General features: G+C 33.6%; 1 protein-coding gene across 4 annotated transcripts in view; it reads left to right on the plus strand.

Moving 5' to 3' along the window:
* The window catches only part of LOC128158706 (carbohydrate sulfotransferase 1-like), a 56,232-nt gene that overhangs the window by 22,368 nt on the left and 10,409 nt on the right, over positions 1-23,455 (plus strand). The window contains exon 1 of one of the 4 annotated variants that reach the window (XM_052821647.1): positions 13,930-14,287. The exons of 2 other annotated variants lie outside the window; for them this stretch is intronic. In XM_052821647.1, coding sequence (XP_052677607.1) covers positions 14,200-14,287 — 88 coding nt within the window. In that variant the 5' untranslated portion in view covers positions 13,930-14,199. Of the gene's footprint in view, positions 1-13,929; positions 14,288-16,774; positions 17,266-23,455 lie in introns of those variants that run through there. One more of the 4 variants, XM_052821646.1, reaches the window with a different exon arrangement.

Here is a 23,455-nt window from a genome sequence, read left to right on the forward strand (position 1 = left end):
TAAGTGAACCCACCATTTCCAATTTCCTTTAGTAAACACAGATTTACAGGGTTCTCCATAGTAAAACATCTTTACCTGACCTTTTAGAGGTCAACTTTTGTTCAACCACCTTTAAAAAGAAACCTTATTCAATACAACATACGCCTACATGATATAATCATGATAAAAGCTTCACATCATTAGAAATACCCTTACATGTATACCCCCCCCCCCAATCTTTTGATTTTCATAAAAAGTCATGGTTTGAAATGTTTCACCAAATTTTATGAAACAAGTGGCAATTTCCTTGAGTCATTTCTCACACATATTTGAAAACAATCATCAATGATTCTAAAATTTGATCTTTATTTGTTTATTGTATGATTTGTACCATTTTAATTAACAAATAGACTGCTGTCCTGCTTGTGATTTCTTGTTTTCATGAAAAAAGTAAGCTAACAATCATATTTAGTGAATATCTAATCTATTCTGATTTCTAGTCTCCTTCTAACCATGCTAAAACAGTAAGTTACAACCTACAAGTTAGACATCTGCCTTAAATTAGAATTAAATTCAAACACACCCAGGTAGCTGGAGACAGAGTTGATTTCAATGAAAAATGTTCAAATTTGACATGTTTTTCTACCTTTTTTCTGCACATGTATATACCTTAGAAAGGTAGAAATATGTTGTTTCTTGTTCATTTCAAAAAAAGTAATTATCATAGCAGATGTTATTTCAAAGTCAAATGTACATTTACATATCCTACATGTAATCTTAATGCAGACAATTAAATAAAGGGGGGGGGGATTTTTCAATTATGTAAACACATCTAGATATCTTTATGAAATAAAAAATAAAGGAAACATAATTGCATACTTTTATTGAAAAACAAAGCAATTATGAATGTATTTAAACAGCCTTAATTTTGTTTTCATAATTTCTTATCAAACACAAACCACAACATGGCATGATGCTTTCATCAAGTTCCATTATTGTTCATGCATTATCGGATTTAATTTGAATTACCGGTAAATAGTCTGTACAACACAAGGACTATGCATGTGAATAGAGGTGACAGGTTAATCTCAGGAGCTGACCCACAAGAATCAACAGGTACCGGTAAAAGCCATGTGGTAACAAGAGTCTGTTTTGAGCTGAAATAAAACAAAAAATAATTACCTGTGTTTACATACATGTACTACATGTACTAGTACCTAATAGCTGTGTTTACATTAATATATGCATAGTATTTCTGTAAAAAATACACTGACCATGCAGTGTAATAAATATGACATATCCCAATACATGACATAACATTTAGGCAGTACAAGATCAAAAATTTGCATATCAAGTCATAATATAATATTAAAAAATTTTCATAGGTATAAACACTTATCAAATTGAGAGAGAGAGAGAGAGAGAGTTTGAGATAGAGAGAGAGAGTTTATTACTGTACTTGTAGTGCAACAGTCAATATTTCAATTCGTAAATTACAAACGAATATTACCCACCGAACAGTGTCAAAGTACATGTACTGGTATTAGCTTCTGGCATACCATTTTTTATCAATTCTACTGTGTTTTTTTTTTTTTTTGCAAATAAATTTAGCGAGGGTTTTTGTTTAATTTCTTATAAATTACATGTTTTAAAAACAATACTATGTGTAATAAGCATAAAACATGTATGAGTAAACTTAATGAAGAATTTTTAATAGATTATTTTTCACAGAATGTGGTACATTACATATATGTCAATCTTTATAAAACTAGCGTATATTTTGTGCGCCATAAATTGCAAGTTTTTTGTAAATATAATTTTCTTGCATGATAGGTATATATGGTCTAATCAAAATTTTCTTCATAAAGCTACAGCTGTATGTACCACATATATGTTTTGTCACAAGTATACATTTTAAAAAAAAAATACCCAAATTTCAACAGTTGAAATAAACTCAACTCATTCTCTGATAAGTTCATTGTGTTTTGTGCGTGCATATCTTATTTGTCTGCTGCAACAGCAGCCAATCAGCAGTAAGCTGAATCCACAAAAAGAAAGTTTGTGTTTTAGGAGCGGGTAAATTGTTTATGCGACACTGTCAAGAAAACCACACCAAAAAATAACAATATATAGAAACATAAATATTCACTTAAATGTATTGTGTTGTAAAGTAAAGATTTTTAACACTTATTGCATCTTGCAAAACATGTGATGACCTTAATCATCTGTCATATATCTGATATACATGTATATGTAAAAGATGAGAGAAATAACGACGGAACAAACTGGGATTCGAACCTGGCCCTCTGAATCTCTAGTCAAGTGCTCTACCAACTGAGCTACATGTATCTGGCACCGGTATTCAAACCAGTCTGACCGTCACATTCCTCCCCCCTTAAATGATCTTCACTTCGAAGATCACCCCTGGCAGGATCGAGTACACCTGTTAGTTCCAGGGGTTGGTCACAACACCAATATTGTAACAGGATGGGAGAAATAATGAAGGACCAAACCGGGATTTGAACCTGGGCCCCCTGAATCTCTAGTCAGGTGCTCTACCAACTGAGCTATCTGGCACTGGTATTCAAAACGGTCTGATCGTCACATATATAAAGAATTATTTTAAACAATGTTGTTCAATAAAAAATAACACTCGCAACCTTCAGTTTTTGTCTGTAATTAATCAATATTGGCGTGCAATCAGTTCTCGCCGAGTACCATTTCTCACCAGTGCATTGTTACGTCATTTTATCAACACATAAAATTATATACGAAAATATGATGTAACAGTGCACCAGTGAGAAATGGTCCTCGGCGAGAACTGCTCGCACGCCAGTACTGCCAGTAGTCAGATTAAAAAAAGAGAATAAAAAATTACATTTAAAACATTAACAAGGACAATTTAAGTACACATCATAACTGCTAAACAAGAAAAATTATGTGAACTGGTAGAATGGTACGCATAGTTCTAACTTGTAACCTACATGTACAAGTACATGTACCGGGTACCCGTTGGTCTGCTAAACCTCTTTTATGATACAATGATCGGCATCATAAAGATATTAAAGTCATGTTTTAACTCTGAAGTCTGAAGTATACAATTTTATTTACTTGAAGTTATGTCTACAGGGTATTCATGACTACATTTGTATGGGGCGCCGTTTTAATATTTTTGAGGTATTTTCTGATATCAGAAAATGATTTTTTGATATCAAGAATTCGATTTTCTGATATCAGAAAATGATTTTTTGATATCAGAAATTCGAATTCTTGATATCAGAAAATACGATCCATTTTCTGATATCAAAAAATCGATTTTCTGATATCAAAAAATCATTTCCTGATATCAGAAATTCGAATTTTTGATATCAGAAAATGATTTTTTGATATCAGAAATTGAAACTGATTTTTTGATATCAAGAATTATATTTTCTGATATCAGAAATTTAAAGAAAATGGCAAATAAATTTCACCTATTAAATGAATACTCCCTTGACCCAAAATTAAATTGCCGAACTACAGAGCCAGATTTGTATTTAAATATTTGTTGTCTTTTATTTATTTTAATGTAAAATTTAATAAGTGTTCTTGATAATTCTGGTCTTATGTATTGAAAGCACTAACTGTTCGCCTGTATAACTCTAATATTATGCGAGGCCATTATTTTTCAAAAGTCACAGCAAATCGCAAAGAAAGCAGTGTTGATCATTGTATATATGGCAAAACTTGCCAGAATGAAACCAGGTTTAAAATAAGGCATTCATTATTATTCTTAAGAAACATCTACAGGCTTGAAACACATTTTCTTACAAATAACAAAAGTTGCATTACAGGGAGCATTCATTAAGTTGATAGTAATTTTATGTAAGTCTTATTTTCTGATATCAAAAAATAGATTTTCTGATATCAGAAAATGTAAATGATTTTTTGATATCAAAAAATGATTTTGTGATATCAAGAATTCGATTTTTTGATATCAAAAAATGATTTTCTGATATCAAGAATTCAATTTTTTGATATCAAAAAATCAACTTTAATTCTTGATATCAAAAAATCTATTTTATGATATCAGAAAATCATTTTTTGATATCAAGAATGCGAATTTGTGATATCAAAAAATGATTTTCTGATATCACAAAATAGATTTTTTGATATCAAAAATTAATTTTTGATATCAAGAATTATTTTTTGATATCAAAAATTCGAATTGTTGATATCAAATTTTTTTTTTTTGATATCAGAAAATACCTCAAAAATATTAAAACGGCGCCTCATACATTTGGAGTCTTCTGTACAAGAATATATGATATGTTTCTAATTAGACCCTGCTTTGAATTTTGAGTTGAAAATTCACAATCTGTTATTTTTTTTAATAGATAAATTCAGTTACCCTTTCAAGTCCCCCATGAACCTCGAGCGAGTCTAAACATCCATGAAACATGTAAAAATTACACGTTAGTAAACAAACACCCACACCATAACAAAAACATCTAACAGTGTGCACGTACTTACATGTACATCTATACTATAATTATACTATATTTTAACCAGTTAACAAGAAACTTTAAAAGGAGTAAAAGCCTCACCTTCTTCAGTAACATCCACAAAAATCACACACTTTAATGTCCATTTTTTCTCCTTTATTACTCGTAGCTTATTAACGGCTGATCGTCGACAGAAGTGTGGCTGTCAGAATTTCCTCGTAAACGATTCACACGAGAAAAATATCCTCCTTAAACAAATATGTAGTATTGTTCCCTGTGCATGTTCATATGTTTCACAGCAAATTGAAAATGCATGTGTACACCGAAAAATGCACAACTTCTCTTCTGCATTACGGCTCTCTCTTTTCTACAATGCCGTTCGTTACTGTTTACAGTAACGGGTTCGTTCGCCCTATCCACCTGTTCGCCTTAGTCCGTTCGCTCTAGGTCCGTTCGCTCTAATTATCGTTCGCCCAAATTATCGTTCGCCCTAAACCTCGTTCGCCCCTTTATCTTTATTAATAAACCACATCATAAGTTATTTCATTTACCTTAATAACTGAAAACTGTTATCAATTATTTGTATATTCTATGTTTTTCCTTCATCAAAAAAGACGTACCTGGTATAATTGTAAGATTTTATTGCCGTAAATTGTCGATAACCGTCTTGTTTTTATAATGATCCGCTTGGTGTTTTTTTTAAACAATTAAAGAAATTGAGACCTTACTTGGCTCATTGAGAAGCTTAGCAGATGATTATCACCTATTTTACTATTTACGTAACGCAATCCTTTGATCTCTAAATGAGATACATAACGCGCCATAAGATATAAACATATATCGTGAGTAAATTAAGTTTAATAGCTATATATATATATATATGTATACGTATTATTGATAAATAACATAAGACATAATGTGAATTAAATAGCTTGAACAATCATAAATTTGTGTATGATTTTATATGTAGTAGTAGTTTATCGGCGTATACATTACAAACATTGTCATAGCATAGGAAAACTACACCTGGTTCTATTTGAATTCGTAATTTCATTCAAAGCTTCATTATTTTTCCAGAGCAATTATAACGGGCGGGTCTGCATACTTATTTATAACTGTGTGTGGGGAGACAAGCATGTAGCGGTATATCCTTTTTAAAGTTATATACAGCAACTGTACATGTTTTTTTTAATTGTAACTTTGCAAAGACTGCTCTCTGATATATAGGTCCCTCGTCGAAAACCACAAATTTCATAATTATGATACGGTTATATTATGAGGTAAAATTTATTATAATTACAAAATAAATACATAAGAAAATTAGATTTAGTAACATTAAAAAAATAAAATAAATCAATTCACAAGTTTTCATAAAGATAAAACAATGCCACCGTAAGTCAAATGGTCATTATTTATAGAAGTGGTATTATTTTCATATCTTCATAATGTTTAAATTGATCAGAATACACAACAAATATATAAATTAATCCTATATAAAAATAAAGCGAACGGACGCAGTGCGAACGGCGTCAAGAGCAAACGGACCTAGGGCGAACGGAAACTAGAGCGAACGGCGTCAAGGGCGAGCGCGTTTTAGGGCGAACGAACAGCCAATCTTTACATTCGGCGCGCGCGCGGGGGTTACAAACAGGGGCGCCCCGACAAATAGTTGCACATAGAACGTTTAAATAATGTGTGTTCATTGAATTCATAAATGATATAGATGAAAAAAAAATGAAATTGAATCACAACAATTTATCTAAGACGCAACACAAAGTAATGCAGAAAATGCCTGGGCCTTAATGTGGCATTTGTTCGCTTGTGTGTCTATGTAGACATATTAACTCGTTCATGTACGATTCTCACATATTTGTTTTATGAAATTTGAAAAAAAATATAGCACAGAACTTGTTTAATTTGATACCAAATGACATTATTTAATATATTAACAATAACTGAATTAATTTTTTTTCATAAAATGATAATGATTTTTGGTATCAGAAAAATACGTGTATGAGCTGCTGACCCCTTGAAAACCCTAATAATAAGAAACAGTAGAATAACAGAAGGGTTTTCCGTTGAAAAACGGAAAACCCTAATTGTTACAATTTTTCCCGGGGTGGAGGGGTGGGGGTCAGAGGGTGATATTTTTTGCTGTTGGGGAAGGGTGTATTCCGAGGCTTTTGCGGTAATTATACAATGGGATTTTAATACGTTTAATATTTTCAGGGGGAGGAAGGAGGGGTGCTCACCCCTAGAGCTTCTCTCTATGGATTCGCTTAAGAATCGGGCTGTATTGAGACACAATTGTCTGCAATTTAAGTGGCCATGAAAATATTCCAGTTATATAAGGATAATTTAAGATGTGTTCAGCGGCCTTTATGGGTGTTCTCGGGACTTTCGAGTTTTCTTTGGTTTTTTATCGATTTTTTTTTCTAACGCAATTTCGTTTCTCAACAGGTTTCCATTTTCAATAAATGTCTGTTTATGTATACTGAGCTATTCACATTCTAATCTCCACCCCCTACGATTTAACTACCGGCAATTTTTTTTCAATATCTGCTGTCAGTTCAGCAGACAAATTATAACGCTCTAACGCGCGTTTTTTCAATTTGTCTGCTCGCCAGACGGCAGTTATTGACACGACTACGTCAAAAATAAATCATTCAATGCTATAGTAGTTTTGTAATGGTGCACAGGTGCTTGAGGGCACCCCCCCCTTCCAACCGATTATGGCCCCGAGGGTTATCGACTCTCCTCTTCGTAGAAATTCCGTTATAGTCGTATAGGCAACACACGCCATTTTAAAAGTCAGAAAAATAATAGCACAAAAACAACTTTCTTTAATCAAGTCTATCGTTTTACATTCAAGGATGTGGTTTTCAAAAGTCGTGAATTCTCTGGTTTTATGGAATATTTCGTGTATGAGACTTTTATGAAACTTCTCTTCAAGAATTTGATATGTAATGTCACCCTGCCCATTCCTAATACAACATACAGGACCCCCCCCCCCCCCTTACCCCCTACGATTTAACTACCGGCAATTTTTTTCAAACGTGTAGTATGTTATTAAACTCGGGTGACAAAATGAATAAATTAGCATTACTACATTAAACCCCGCTCAAGCGCGGGATTTAATTAACACTCTGCACATTAATATAATACAATGCTTAAAATGTTGAACCATTTTGTTTTCATTTTTATGAATACTTTGTCCGATTTCTTTCTTAATTGCTTTCTTTACTTATTCTTTATAATTTTTAACTTTAAAACATTGCATGGCTGGATATTTAGAGGAGCGGGCAGGGAAAAGACATCTGAACTGAATTGGATAATAGATACATGTACGTGGCCCCAATTCTGTCTGTTGCAGCTGACTGCATGACAAATTACCTTTTTTAAATTTTATATCGAATTAGTGCGTGGGTATTTAGTGCATCTCTCTCTAAATTTGGTACTTTAGGTCAAATTTCAATATAATTTGTATTATTATAATTGTTTATTATTATAATGTTTGATAAAAAGTATGTTTTGAAGAAAAATAAATTCGCCCCGTCCCCGTTAATCTTCACTCTTTTATGGATACATCATTCATCACGTAGAAAACACAATCTGTTCATGATTTACGAATTAACGTTCAAGGTTAGCTATCAATCTGTGTGGTATAAAAATGTATGAAATTAAAAAAACCGCTAGTCTATGTAAATTAATTTGCATTTTTTAATCTAAAATTGTCAGATTCAAAGTATCTGCCCGGTGGTTAACCTGGTATAACTCATTTTATACCAGTGATATGTATATTTATCATGCATAGCTTATTTGGCGTTAGTATTGATTTCTTTTAGTGTAGCATACATCTATATATAATTTTAAAAATGAATAATGAAAAAATAACTCCGGATTGTAAGGGTGGATATACGAAGGGGGGGGGGGGTCCCGTCCCCAAGCACCTGTGGTTCTTGAAAGTTCTTGCCATCAAAACTAAAACCGCATCAAATTGTTCAAGTTTATCCAAGGTACCTATCCGAGCATTCAAGAAACGAATTGGCTTATTTTAAAAATTCAACATTTGTCAAATCTTAACATTAATGAATATTGTTGAAAAAAGTATTAATTTATAAGTATAGATTCAAAATGAAGCAAAGGTATTATACCATCTTCACTGATTCAAAAATTTAAAATCAGATGAACCTGATTTATGTGAGGTTTGAAAATAATGTAATAGAATATTTTTAATATTAATCCATTTTCAAAGCGCAACAAGAGAGAGAGAGAGAGAGAGAGAGAGAGAGAGAGAGAGAGAGAGAGAGAGAGAGAGGGGGGGGGAGAGAGATTAAGGTTGAATGACCGTCTGATAAGAAAGATAACTTATGTAGAAAATAATCTTATTTTGTTTTTGTTAACGTATCACATGTATTGTGTTTGAAAAATCTAGAAGCGCTTCGCCAATTCAACCATGATCATTTAAATCTATTGGTATTTACTTTGATGATAACTACTGCAAAAAACTTTTAAGATTGAACTTCAAGGTGAACTAGAAGACAATAGCCTAAAAAACACTAAGTTTATTGAACCCCAAAGTTGATTCTAATGTTAAAAGCAAAAGTTCAAGAGTCCGGCATTTTTCATGGTTTATATACTCAAGGTTCATCTCAACAGTCTATGTGTGATAACCACTTTAAGTCGAGTTTAGAAAACGGGTGTTCTTGCTCTTCCTGTTACTGGTTTACTCCCTCAGTGACCTGCAATTGTTACCGATTTATTTATTATATTAATTAAATCATTGATTTTATTAATAAGGTAACGTGAATATAAATGATCTATTTTTCACGTCGTCGCGTCAATATCTGCTGTCAGTTCAGCAGACAAATTATAACGCTCTTACGCGCGTTTTTTCAATTTGTCTGCTCGCCAGACGGCAGTTATTGACACGACTACGTCAAAAATAAATCATTCAATGCTATAGTAGTTTTGTAATGGTGCACAGGTGCTTGAGGGCACCCCCCCCCCCCTCCAACCGATTATGGCCCCGAGGGTTATCGACTCTCCTCTTCGTAGAAATTCCGTTATAGTCGTATAGGCAACACACGCCATTTTAAAAGTCAGAAAAATAATAGCACAAAAACAACTTTCTTTAATCAAGCCTATCGTTTTACAGTCAAGGATGTGGTTTTCAAAAGTCGTGAATTCTCTGGTTTTATGGAATATTTCGTGTATGAGACTTTTATGAAACTTCTCTTCAAGAATTTGATATGTAATGTCACCCTGCCCATTCCTAATACAACATACAGGACCCCCCCCCCCCCCTCCTTTTCACCATCAACAAATATCTATAGGGGGTAATACTACTGATAAAATAAAAGAAATTGTAATCCACCATATGGCATGCTGTTGGCAGTCGTACATGTAGTGGCATGGCACCTTTAGAGGCAAACATATCATCATGTTTATTAGCTCACCTGAGCTGAAAGCTCAAGTGAGCTATTCCGATCACTTTTTGTCCGTCGTCCGTCTGTCCGTCCGTCCGTCTGTCCGTCCGTCTGTCTGTCCGTCCGTCCGTCCGTCTGTAAACTTTTTACATTTTGAACTTCTTCTCTAAAACCGCTTATCCAATTTCAACCAAATTTGGCACAAAGCATCCTTATGGGAGGGCGAATATAAATTGCAGAAATAAAAGTCCGATCTGTATTCAAAGCGGAGAAAACCTTGAAACTGTAGAAAAAGGGGGGTGAATTTTTAAAAAATCTTCTTCTCAAGAACTTCTGATTCCAATTCAACGTAGATTAGCATAACTTATCCTTATGGGAAGGAAAATATAAATTGCAAAAATTAAGGTCTGATTCTGTTTCAAATCTGAGTTATTACGAAAATAATAATAAAGGAAAGGCGTGTTTAAATCAGTTTAATAACTTCGGGCTCGGCATCCGGTAAAATGGGTAGACAAGACTTGGCCTGGGCAAAACAAAAGATTGGCAGTTATTAATCTGCCAATCTCATTAAAATTTCAGGATATTTGATGGACCAGTATATTTGTATTTGTTGTAGATATTGCTGCAAAATAATGCGTATTTGGAATTGACGATTGTCGATCTGCCCCGGCTTTTATTTTGCCACGGCCCGGGTTTGCATACCCATTTTACCAAGACTCGTATTCCATGCTTTTAAAACGAGGTTCTTTGTTTAAAGCAGCCATGACATTATACGAAAAAGGGTCGATCTGACTATGATGAATTTGCTTGTTGTGCAACAGTTCGCGAATGAAGGGAAATTTTTTGAAACATGCAAAATATATCTGTGCCGATTTTGTGAAGTAAATTGAGGCTAAATATTTCAATGCCATGAATGCGTTGACAGTTTTCATACATGACTTTGGTGTTAGCTTGTTCTGATTTTCGTTTCGTTTTCATTATTTATGCTTTGTAACCTGGGAACTATCGTCTGTATTTTGTGATTTTTACGTATCAAATCAAACAGAGACTTCGGTAAATCAAACAGTTAACTGTTTACCTGCGCAAATAAAGCAAAATCTGATGTATCAAAAAAGTACTGAAATACAATTCATTCTATCGGTAATTCGGCATTATCTTTTGCGTAATGGTAGATTAATGCAATAGGTTTTGTTGAGATGCTCGGCATTTTCTCGAGTTTATTCAGTTTAAATAGAGTTTGATATCGCTGTCAGAAATATGTAGGTATGTAAATGTACATGAATATATATGATTCATTTCGAAAAAATAAATTGTGTTCTTTATTTTTTATAGTGCATGTTTCTTGTGTTTAATTGTTTACAATTTCTATTTACTAACCATATTTGAGTGTTAAGCTTCGAATTATAAGCAAGATACAGAGATTTGCTCACAATTCTATGTTTGTACACAGATCTTAAAAACTAAAGATTAAAAAAAGTAAAAAAAATTGTCAATATTTATTAAGAAAATTTTCAAAGTGTGTTCTTCCAGAAACCAACTTTAACAATTTATTGTATTGTAAACTTAACCTTTTTTAGCTCACCTGAGCCAAAGGCTCAAGTGAGCTTTTCTAATCACAATTTGTCCGTTGTCTGTCGACGTCGTCGTTGTCGTCGTTGTTGTAATTTTTTTACATTTTTATCTTCTTCTCAAGAACCACTGAGCAGATTTCAACCAAATTTGGCACAAAGCACCACTATGTGAAGGGGATTGAAGTTTGTTCAAATGAAGTGCCACGCCTTCTTTAAAGGGGAGATAATTCTCAAAAACTATTAGGCCTGAAAAGCTTAAACTTGTGTAAAGGCATCATTAGGTAGTGTAGATTCAAGTTTGTTCAAATCATGGTCCCTGGGCGTAGGGAGGGGACACAATAGGGGGATCATGTTTTACATAAGAATATATAGAGAAAATCTTTAAAAATCTTCTCAAAAACTATTAGGCCAGAAAAGCTCAAATTAAAATGGAAGCATCCTCAGGTAGTGTAGATTCCAGTTTGTTCAAATCATGATCCCCGGGGATAGGGTGGGGCCACAATTGGGGGATCAAGTTTTACATAGGAATATATAGAGAAAATCTTTAAATATCTTCTTCTGAAAAACTATTAGGCCAGGAAAGATCAAATTAAGAAGAAAGCATCCTCAGGTAGTGTAGATTCAAGTGTGTTCAAATCAAAGTTCCCGGGGGTAGGGTGGGGCAACAATTGGGGGATCAAGTTTTACATAGGAATATATAGAGAAAATCTTTAAAAATCTTATTCTCAAACTCTATTAGGCCAGGAAAGCTCAACTTTGAGTGGAAGCATCCTCAGATAGTGTAGATTCAAGTTTGTTCAAATCATGATCCCCAGGGGTAGGGTGGGGCCACAATTGGGGGATCAAGTTTTATATAGGAATATATAAAGGAAATCTTTTAAAAATCTTCTTCTCAAAATCTATTAGGCCAAGAAAGCTCAATTGGCATGTAACCATCCTTAGGAAGTGTAGATTCAAGTTTGTTCAAATCATGGTCCCTGGGGGTAGGGCGGGGTCACAATGGGGGATGAATTTTTATAGAGAGAGAAAATCTTAAAAAGTCTTCTTCTCAAAACTATTAGGCCAGGAAAGCCCAAATTTGAGTGGAAGCATCCCCAGATCATATAGATTCAAGTTTGTTTAAATAATAGTCCAGGGGTAGGGTGAGGCCACAATGGGGGATGAATTTTTACTTAGAAATATATAGAGAAAATCTTTCAAAATCTTCTTTTTAAAGACTATTTGGCCAGAAAAGGTTTAAACTTGTGTAGAGGCATCCTCGGGTAGTGTAAATTCAAGTTTGCAAAATCACAGACCCTAATGGTAGGGCGGGACCGTGATGGCGGTTTGAATTTGTACATCGGAATATAAAGAGAAAATCTTTTGAAGTATTCTGGGAAAGTTTTCGGTTCAAAACTCAGTACTTAGTGTGAAAGCATAGGTTATGCAGATTTAAGTTTGATGAAACCATGATTCCCTAGAGAAAAGTGGGGCCATGAAAGGGGGGGGGCCTATATAGGAATAGAGAAAAATCTTCTTACAGTACAACAACAAAAGGGGCTTGGTATTTACCAAAAAATAAGAGGTGGGTAAAAATTGGCAGATTTTCAATTTTTTTTAAGCAAGATCTACTGTACTCAGTTGTCAAAAATTTTGATACTGTAATGCTAATTTGATCAGAATTAAGGCAATTGTTGCTCAGGTGAACGATGTGGCCCCTGGGCCTCTTGTCAGTATAAGTAGTTACACGGTGAAATGATCACTCAGTTTGACCAACCTCAAATCATTGAGGCGTCATCATATCCGATTTTATAACCTCAAGCTAATGAAACTTATTTCGTGGTTATCTCTATGTGCGTGCGTGCGAGCGGGTGTGTAGTATTGTACTATAAACAAAACTTAAGGTTTATAGCATTTATAGTCTGAAAAAAAAATTAAAATCGTAAATGATCTTTACAAGATCCAGGTATCGTTTATGGTAGTTTCACACAGGCCCTGCTTATGACCTAAGAAGAAAATTACTGAGAGACATTTAATGATAAAAATCTGTGTCAAATTTAGAACCTACTACCCCCCCCCCCCCAACAAAACATTGTTTTTAAATGGACGTGCGTAAAATCAGATCAAGTAACAACTATTGACCTTCAGATAATCTATTTAAAATCCTAATTCAATTGTTTTCTTTCTTTTTGTTTTAAAAACCAATCATTTCGCATTTATAATAAAATGCCATCGGCTATTCTAGCTTTCTTTATTGATCATTTTCTTCGACCATGGCGCGGAGCTAGGGTCTCCTTTGTCTGAGCACGTGTAATATTTGTGTCTGTTAATAAACGTAGAACAAAGAGAGAAAAAGGTCTGCAGAACATCGAGTGAGCTGCTGTCGCCAATATATATATATATATATATATATATATATATATATATATCTATATATATATATATATATATATATATATATATATATATATATATATATAGTACACAGAGTAAAACCCGGCCTTTAACCAGAGCAGTTGGCATACAATGCTTATTCAAAGTTCGAGCAAACAAGGCCGAGATCGGCTCCCAACAACGTTTTAAGTCAAAGACAGAAAAAAAGATTCTAAAAAGGAACCCTATTGATTTCTTTGTGGAGATACATTGAAGTTGCGTTACGGCAGTACTTGTATTTTAAGCAGTGGTTTGTGACACGACAAAGCACGCGTTTTTTGTGTTTCTCGTTTGTCTGCGCGTGTCCTATTTTTCGGAAACAAAATGCTACATCGGACTATCTTCTCGGCGAGATCTGTGTCTGTTTTTCTCGGATCTACTCTACTGTTTTATGTTGCTTTAATTGGTACCGGTAAGTGATCAAACGAAACCGTTATAAGTTTATCAAAAGCATTCTTTTTTTTTCTTTTTTCTTTTGTGGGGGGGGGGGGGGGCTGTAAGGGTAAAAAAAACCCGTCAAGAACGTTAATAACAGGATGTCAACACCGACCTGTTCTATTTATGTTTGTCAGTTGTAAAGAAGTGTTTACCATACCGTCACAGAGAACAAATCGAAGCATTACAGTTTACACAGGGAAGTAACATTGATATTGTCTTAATTAAAATTCAGTTATTATAAAAGTAAACAAAAGGGTGTTGCAAAAAAAGGGTCCGTATCGCTTGAAGAATCATATCCAAATATAGACACATCACGTAAACAACTATATTTCCATATCGGGTACTATGTCCGTTACATGTATGCAAAATGCACATTTTTCGCGCAATTCTATAGTACCACTAATTAGAGTTACACGTAGGAAGAAGACCAAATTTTCTGTATTTTGATGTTAACATAATATCAATTTGATTCCAGCATGTTTAAAACAATCTCTCTCTCTCTCTCTCTCTCTCTCTCTCTCTCTCTCTCTCTCTCATATTGTTGGCCGTTTTGGGAATGTCACTGTGTAATACTTCGTATATTTTATCTAATAATCATCTTTTAAATTCCTCACGGATTGATATACCCAGTTCAGTGTTTTGATTTGATTTTTTGAACGGGGATACACACGTACTGTTCGGTAGATGATTTATATCCTATTAAGACTGGTCAAACTTTGAATTAAACTGAATGGGGGGCACTTTGAACAATAAGATTCACTGTGTGATAATTGTCAACTTTGACATAGATACGTCATCTGTCTACGTCACACCTTAAACTTGATCTGACATTGCTTTGATTGCATGTATTCATCCAAGATGCGTTTATTTTTATTTTGAACTGTTAAACCTTTGTTAAGAGTGGCATTTATGAGTCCCACAAATATTCCGAAGATGTTTTCAACATTATTATAATGTGGATATCTTTAAAGATGAAAATATATACGCGTTTGTATAAAAGAACAGTTGGACATACAAGAATTAAAATATCAAAATTCCATACACATTCACTGATTAATGTATCAAAGTCTCGGCGAAGCGTTAGTTTGAGTTCATTCATTCAGTGAAACAGAAAATTCCGAAAGACATCTCTCTCTTTTGCGTCTCGGATATCATACGTGTAAAAAAATTATCTTTGGATAGCAGGCAAATGAAGAAACATGTACTAGAATGACTTCATTTTGTAGCTACTTAGAATAAACATTGTGCATCGGTTAAATCAGCCATAACTTTGCTAACATACCCAACCGTGTGGATTTTTAAAAGATGTGAATCACGTACAACCTACTTAGTGTAACACAGTGACATTCGCAAAACGACCAAAATATATTTTGAATCAAATGTGGTTCTTTCTTAAAGTGAAACTTAATGATAGGATACTCCATCTAAATGTGTATTTAAAAACCAACCCCGTAACACATCTTCTGCCCCCCTTTTGTTCACTGTAATAATCAGATGACAATACGTAGTTTGTAAAGCAATAGAGATTGCCTCATTTGTGACGTCACACAGTTGATAACGGTGGAAACAGCCGAGCGAAAGGTTACTCTCGGTAAGGTTTGACATCTTTTAAAATTAATTCCAGCTGAACTAAAAATACTACAAACTTTTTTTTTCGAGACTGTGTTTAAAATTATTATATAACAGAGTATTTTATTGAAATAAAAATTTTGACTGGAGGTACCCTTTAAAATGTCAAACTAAATTGGAATAAAATGAAGAGAATAAATTTAAAAAAGAAACACTGATAATCCATCCGAAAATCTTAATACAATTGTTAAAACATTGCAAAAAGCCAAAAGTAAACATTTGAATACCATTTTACGATCATTGTACTTTCGATGTTCGTTTTAATGGCCTTTGCTTAAATAAATGATCGCTCAATTAAACATCTATGACTTAATCGTACAGAAAGATGCGATATGACAACAAGTATTATTATACTTTCATGTTAAATACTGAAATCTGATTGGTTTTGACGCAGTTAATAATTCGTAGTATTACCTTCAGCGTTAGCAACACACTTGGCAACGGGGGACACAACGAATTGTAACATGCGCGTAAATTATGCGCGTACTGTTGGCCATAGGTTTAGAAAAGCAGTGAAGTTTTTATTTTCAATTAAGATATTCAGTATGATAAAATAAATAGTGCCTGTTTGGGAGGGTAAAAGATGAAATTGACACCCCTCGGAAACCATTGTCAACCTCCGCTTCGGTTGACAATGGTTTTCTCGGGGTGTCAATTTAAACTGGGGGGGGGGGGGGGGGGGGGGCTTTTCAAAGTATAATTGGTTTTATAATTAATAGTTTTTGATGCATGAAAGAAAATGATGAGAAAAAGAACTTTAAGATGTCTTTCAGAGACTTCCTTTTCATTAAAACCTCTACGCAAACCGGTTCATTTGTAATACATTACACACGAGTCAATGTGTTGAGCCTAAAGCAACGGAAAATGTTATTATGTTTATGTGCATTCATTATATATTAACTTATACTTCTTTAAAGCGAGTAATCAATGTGACGCGTAGCTCATCCGAAGGATGAACTCGCCTTTTCGCAAATTCAAAAACCAATCAAATTCCCAACAAAGTTTTAGCGACAAGAAAAGGGCGTTTCTGAAACGGAAACCTATTTATTTCTTTGTGGAGATGCATAGCAGTTTCATCACAGCAGTTCGCGAACGACAGTACTTGTGTTTTAAAAGCAGTGGAGATGTGTACAATATACACTGTATCTATAAAGTAACAAAACGTTTTTGTGTGATACTATTTTTTCCGAGATTTTGTGTGGGGTTTTTTTGTCGGAAACAAAATGTTTGTACTTCAAAGGATCTTCTCAACGAGATATGTGTTGGTTTTTCTCGGATCTTTACTTCTATTTTACGTTGCTATATTTTTTTCTATTAGATCTGGTAAGTATTAAGACAAACCGGTATAAGCTAATCAACAAATTTCTTTTTTCTGTGTGTGTGTGAAGAATGCTGATTATTTTTCAAGTACGTTTTTAAAATAATTCTGCCTGCTCGAGATGGGGGGGGGGGGGGGGGAGTTCGATGATTTTTTTTTTAAAACTCAACGCATGAAAACGAATTAAAACCTTGCAGTTTACACAAGAAATAATAATTTTTCGTTAATTACAATTTGGTACATTTAAAGAATTCAACATATTTCAGTTTGAAAGAAATTAACGTATTTATGGGATTGGTGTCAGAAAAAATAGATTTCAAATCTCTCTCTCTCTCTCTCTTTCTCTCTCTCTCTCAACGTGTTCAATTGTAGCATCTGAATAAAGGACAATGACAAAGTTAAAGCGTCAGAGATATAGAGGAGGGTGGAATGGAATTTCACCCATGTTGTTTTAGGTTGATATTTGACAAAAGAGTACACATTAACTCTATTCTAAAAAAAATGTGTATTTTTGTATATTTGTTTTATATTGATACTGAATAAATAGTGAATGAATTGCACATTAAATTACTCTTCGAATCCACTTTGAATTTTTAAATAAGATTTTAGAATTTTTTGCCCCAACTCTTATTGAAGCAAAGCAAAATTCCTAATGTTTCAATTACTTTTTAGCAAAGAACTTTTGCCCCAAAGGAGTAAGAATTAATAAAATATCTATTTTTTAAAGTATATTGGCCTGGCCATTTTTACTTTAAAGCTGCATATATTTTATGTGGTGTCAGTCCAGGACCTTCTGAAGCTGACCAACCTTAGGGTCAACTTCACGGATCTCCACGGGCTAGGTAGGTGTGATACAGGTATCTCGGGTGTATGGTACACGTATGTACATACAGGGCCAGGTAGATCATGGGCTTCTATGATTCCATATATATTTCATATATTTTATGAAGTTTTCGGAATGCCACTGTGTTAAATTTATAGTAGGTTTACGCGATCATCATCTTTTAAAATCGACACGGATTGGAAATGAAAGCAAAAGTAGGAGTGATTTTACAGCTATACACAGTGTGGCTACAAATTAAGATTGTTCCAGTACACAAATTACAATGCTAGTTTATTATGCATGGAAAATATGTAAGATGAGAAAAGAGAGTTGTTTTTTTCAGAGATTTCTTTAATTTCTTATTGAATGAATGTCATCAAACTAAAGCCACGCCGAGACTTTGATATATTAAGAAGTGTATGTGTATGGAATGTCGATAAACTGTGAATACTTTAGTATTATTTTATGTCATACGCATCTATTGAATCAAAACACCTAAAATAAACACTAGCTGTGTTTCGCATTTAATCGGTCATGGGGGCTTTACATATAATAATGACCTTCCTACCCCTGTAAACAAAGACAACATCTGACACCCTAACTTGTGTAAATGACAGCTTCTTACTTCAATACCAAGACGTCAAATCGCTTAGATCCGCTACGAAGCAAACCACTGGCGGACAATACAGTGCTTCGTGTCATATTACATCTCTCTTTACGATTAAGTCATGGATGTATAGATTTAAACAGGGGTCAATAAAACAAAGCGCAGAGAGAGAGAGAGAGAGAGAGAGAGAGAGAGAGACTAGGGTGGAAAGAGGATGAAGAGTGCGTTTTTATTTCAATTTTACTCTACGTTTTATTCAAATTCAATTTTGAAATATATGGGACTGATCTAATGTGTGATTTAATGAGAGGTATAGAATTTGTTAAAAGAGAGAGAGAGAGAGAGAGAGAGAGAGAGAGAGAGAGAAGGCAGTTGATAGATGGTATTTGCCTTGGATCACAGAGTTTTGGTTTTCTCTAACTAAACTTTAGTTTACATGATAAATGAATCAACATTACTTTGGTGATTTGGGATTTTTGCTCTAGGGCGGGGACCGGGGGGGGGGGGGGGGGGGGAGGGTGTTAAGGAGTTACAAATGTATGAAAATCTCATGCTAAAATGTTTACTATACGATCTGTATTTATTTTTAGTAACGTTTTTAATGCATGTGTTTAGCTTAATTTTTTTTTTGTTATATAATTCGTATTGGTCAGTTTTGTTTTGAAATTTTATGAAAGTATTCCTTACTTTGGTTTTCGTTACAGAAAGACCTTTTGATCTAATAAAAGAAGTGTTATTCACATATTGAACATCATTTTTTTTTAAAGACGTAAAAAAATTTTCTTACACCGTTTATCGAGTACAATGTAACTATTGCAATGACCTAATTTTCGCTTTTTTTCTCAAATACTTTTACATCGCAAACATTGTGTTAGCAGGAATTGATCCCTGTTAGCAGGAATTGATCCCTGTATTGTTTGCTGTTTTAAACTTTTAAATTGCAAAAAAAGATGACTGACGCAAAAAAAAAACGTTAAACATTTCCCCCAATTTCGCAAATTTTGTAACACGCAAAAAAAATTGATATGCGTAAAACATTCATTGGTTACTTGTAGTTGTTTACACTGTAGCAAACATTAAAGAATCGTTTGCATTGTATTGTCCAATGATGTTATATACTTTCTGAGGCGTTGAACCATTCTTTGCGTTGTCATTTGATTTGTTTAAGTAATTATCTCAGATTGGTGCCGTTCTGAATAATCGATCTCTTGCTATCGCTTCAATTGGGGATTGAGTAAGACAGAAACTTGTATGCTGGTTCCTCGATTCATTAGGGATATTCAAAACTGTGTATAAGTTCAAAGTCGCAGCAGTATAATTACTTTTCTTGTTTACTGTTGATAACTTCAGATAAACAATGGTTCAATTCTCCATCAAATCAAGCTTTATATCACATGCAATGAAATATTTTGTAGATATTTATTAGAAAATAGGGGGGGGGGGGGGGGCAGGCAGCTCCTGCTAGCCATACTACGAATTGGATATAAAAGGATAAAAAAAATTCATAAAAGGATTTTAGGGTTTCTTCAAAATGTTTCCGAAAAATATTTATAATGTTAGCAAAGAAAGAAAGCTTGGATCTCTCTCTCTCTCTCTCTCTCTCTCTCTCTCTCTCTCTCTCTCTCTCTCTCTCTCTCTTTCATAGCCTTTATCAAACAAATTAAAAGTCAAAGGAAGAAAACATGTAATCTGGTAAGCATAGTAACATGTATACGAAATGGAAGTGTCGAGGAATGCATGCACGTTGTTTGTATTTTTTTTTTTCTCGTTCAACACAATGCTACCAAAGTTATCTGTTTTGTTTTGGGTTTTTTTATTTTATCTTGTTGATTGTATTCTATAGAATATATCAATATATACTCGATCGACCGTTTGTAATTTACTTAAAAGGCAGAAATGGTGTCACAAAGTCAATTGAATTGAGAATTCATTGATTTTTTTACAGCGCAATTTGAAAATGCAAACACATGTTGTAGACACAGATTTAATGAGAAGGAAAAAAAAAGAGATCGGTTTTAGGGCACCATTGAAAAAAAAAAACCAGTCACATTTTAGTAATCTGTGATCGCAAACAGAATGTTTCAAAAGAAGAGAATTTCAAAATTTTCAACGTGGAAATGTAGCCTATATTTTAACCGAAGTGATTAAACGGGTTGATTCTAATTTTAGTTCATTGACACGGGTTCGCAGTTTTAAAAATCACGATTTTTTTTTTCAACAGACACTCTATTACAGTCCGTCTAATATGAATAAATTGAGAGGCTCAATGGAAGAGCAAGGAATTTCAATAGTCCTACTGAGTAGAGATATTCAACAGCAACATTAAAAGTTAATGCGTCTCCTACGGAGAAAATTAATCTGAATAGTTTAAAGTAGACCAAGTAACTTTCATTTTTATTTCTTCATATTTTTAGTTTTTCGAAAGTTTTCTGATCGACGATCTTCTGGGTATCACATTTTAAAAGTCTACAAATTACCAAAAGGCACTGGAAGAACTTTAATGGACAAATGCATGCAGAAGTCGGCATATATATATATATATATATATATATATATATATATATATATATATATATATATATATATATATATATATATATATATATATATATATATATACACACACATAGAAAAAGAGAAATAGACAGAGACAGACGGACAAGATAGACGGACACGACAGACTGCATATGAGAGAGAAAAAGAGAAGGGGGGAGTAAATAAAGAAAAACGGGGGAGAATATAAGAGAGAAAGAAAGGGAGTGAGATAAAAAGAAAGACAAGAAAGAAAGGATAAGACCATAAAGCGAAAGACGCTGAGACAGACTTTAAGATAATATGAATGAATTATGAGAGAGAAAATGAAAAAGAAAGAAAGATAGAAAGAAAAGAGTAAAAGACGAATTAGGTAGAGATAAATATATATTGTAGAACTAAAATATAAACCTCTTTTAAATATCTATAATGAACTCTATATGGTCACTTAACCCAGCAACACTTGACACAGGACGAAGTCAAAACCTTTTATGATTTTATCAGCCACAAACTTTATTAAGCAGCGACAACGAAGAGTCGTGAATTAAGTTGTGTTTGTTTAACCTATCTTAAGAAATTTCTTATCAACAAAATTACAGTGAAGATGTTAACTGCTCAAGTCTTTTTATTCGTTAATTAGTTTGACCTTTATGGCTCGTCAACACAAGAGCCATTTTCCCTTCGCATCTCTTCGATTAACAGTTGTGTGTACTAAATTTGCAAAACTCTGAACCAGATCTCAGTATAGCAGATAATATGAGTAGCTGATTTAAAAAGACGGGATGGTGTTGAAGAAATCTTATGCTTGATACATGTACTATCTACGTGTATTGGGTAAAATAAAATTCTATTTTTATATCAATTATTTATTCAGGAACAAATATAGATTTATTATTAATCAAAATGAGCCAATTTTTACAGGCATAGATAAAAAATCCAAAGTGATATAGATGACCATGCATCATAATTTTAAGAAACTAAATTGATTGATAAATTTAAACAAATTTTAATGCCCCAAACAAAAACAAATTATTTGATTATGTAATATATATATATATTTGATACTATAATTGATTGGAGAGAGTTTCCTTAGACATTGCTGTCTTGGTTAAAGAATTCTACTACATCCTCTTTGAACATTTAAACACAAGTGCAAGATATGTTACAACCATAATTATGGAAGCTGGATTTTTTATTATGATACTGTCTATCGTAAAGCTTGTAAAAAGTTAAACATATTGAGACTTGTTCAAAGTACACTCTACGTAAGAACTCCTTAGGAGATAATGTATTCATTTGTAACGCCTGTTTTCTTTACTTATTTTGGACAACGCTATGGATAAAAAAGCAAAACTATTAGTTTTGTGTGATGAATTATGTCTTGAGTCTTTATAGCTGACAGAAGAAAGGTTCATTGAATTTCTTTTTTATAAACTGGTCCACGAACTTGCATCTGATAGTTGACAGGAGAAGCTAATCCCACGTCCATTAACACATGTGATCAATATCCACTTAGATACTATCAAGATGATCTTAATAATTATCTATTGGCAGATAATTATGTCAGTGCCCTTTCTTATGCCTAAAAATTAAATCAATGCCCATATGAGTAGTGTTTTTAAAGACTTTAACACGGTTGTGGAACGACTTTGAATATTCTTCATGCTGAAAATCGACTAAGCTTTTCAATTTTGGAAACAGAAAAGTAAACATTCTACACAGGCAGATGAGAAATAAAGCCAGAAATTTAAATGATGACCTGTATACATACACAGATGCATGCTTTACATTGTATGCGTGGTGCAGACTGTAAAAATGCGTATCATTTACAAATTTAACAGCCACCAAAAAAAAAATGATGCAGTGTTGTATGTTAGTATCATTTGAAGTTATCCTCATTCTTTCTCTTTAAAGTCATTACTAAAAAAATTGTGAATTTGATTACTAGTAGCATATCTTACCTTGTATTTTTTGGAAACGGGCTTAGATAGGCAAATTGTTGCCCAGTATTATAACGTGTGAATACATAGTAAATGTACATAGTGTTTGACGTGTTTAAATCAAAGACTGTCCGAATCCACTTTTGTCGATGCATGCACGGATGGGTTTTAATAGTTCGGCAAAACCGGGCATTTGGCGATCCTCTTTTTATGAGAGTACGTCACAACATGGCGATTTGAACGCATTCAGAAACAGTTTATATCGCCAAAAGGCGGTGACTATTCTGTGGCGC

The sequence above is a fragment of the Crassostrea angulata genome, chromosome 8 (genome assembly GCF_025612915.1).
Source record: "Crassostrea angulata isolate pt1a10 chromosome 8, ASM2561291v2, whole genome shotgun sequence".
Classification (NCBI taxonomy): domain Eukaryota; kingdom Metazoa; phylum Mollusca; class Bivalvia; order Ostreida; family Ostreidae; genus Magallana; species Magallana angulata.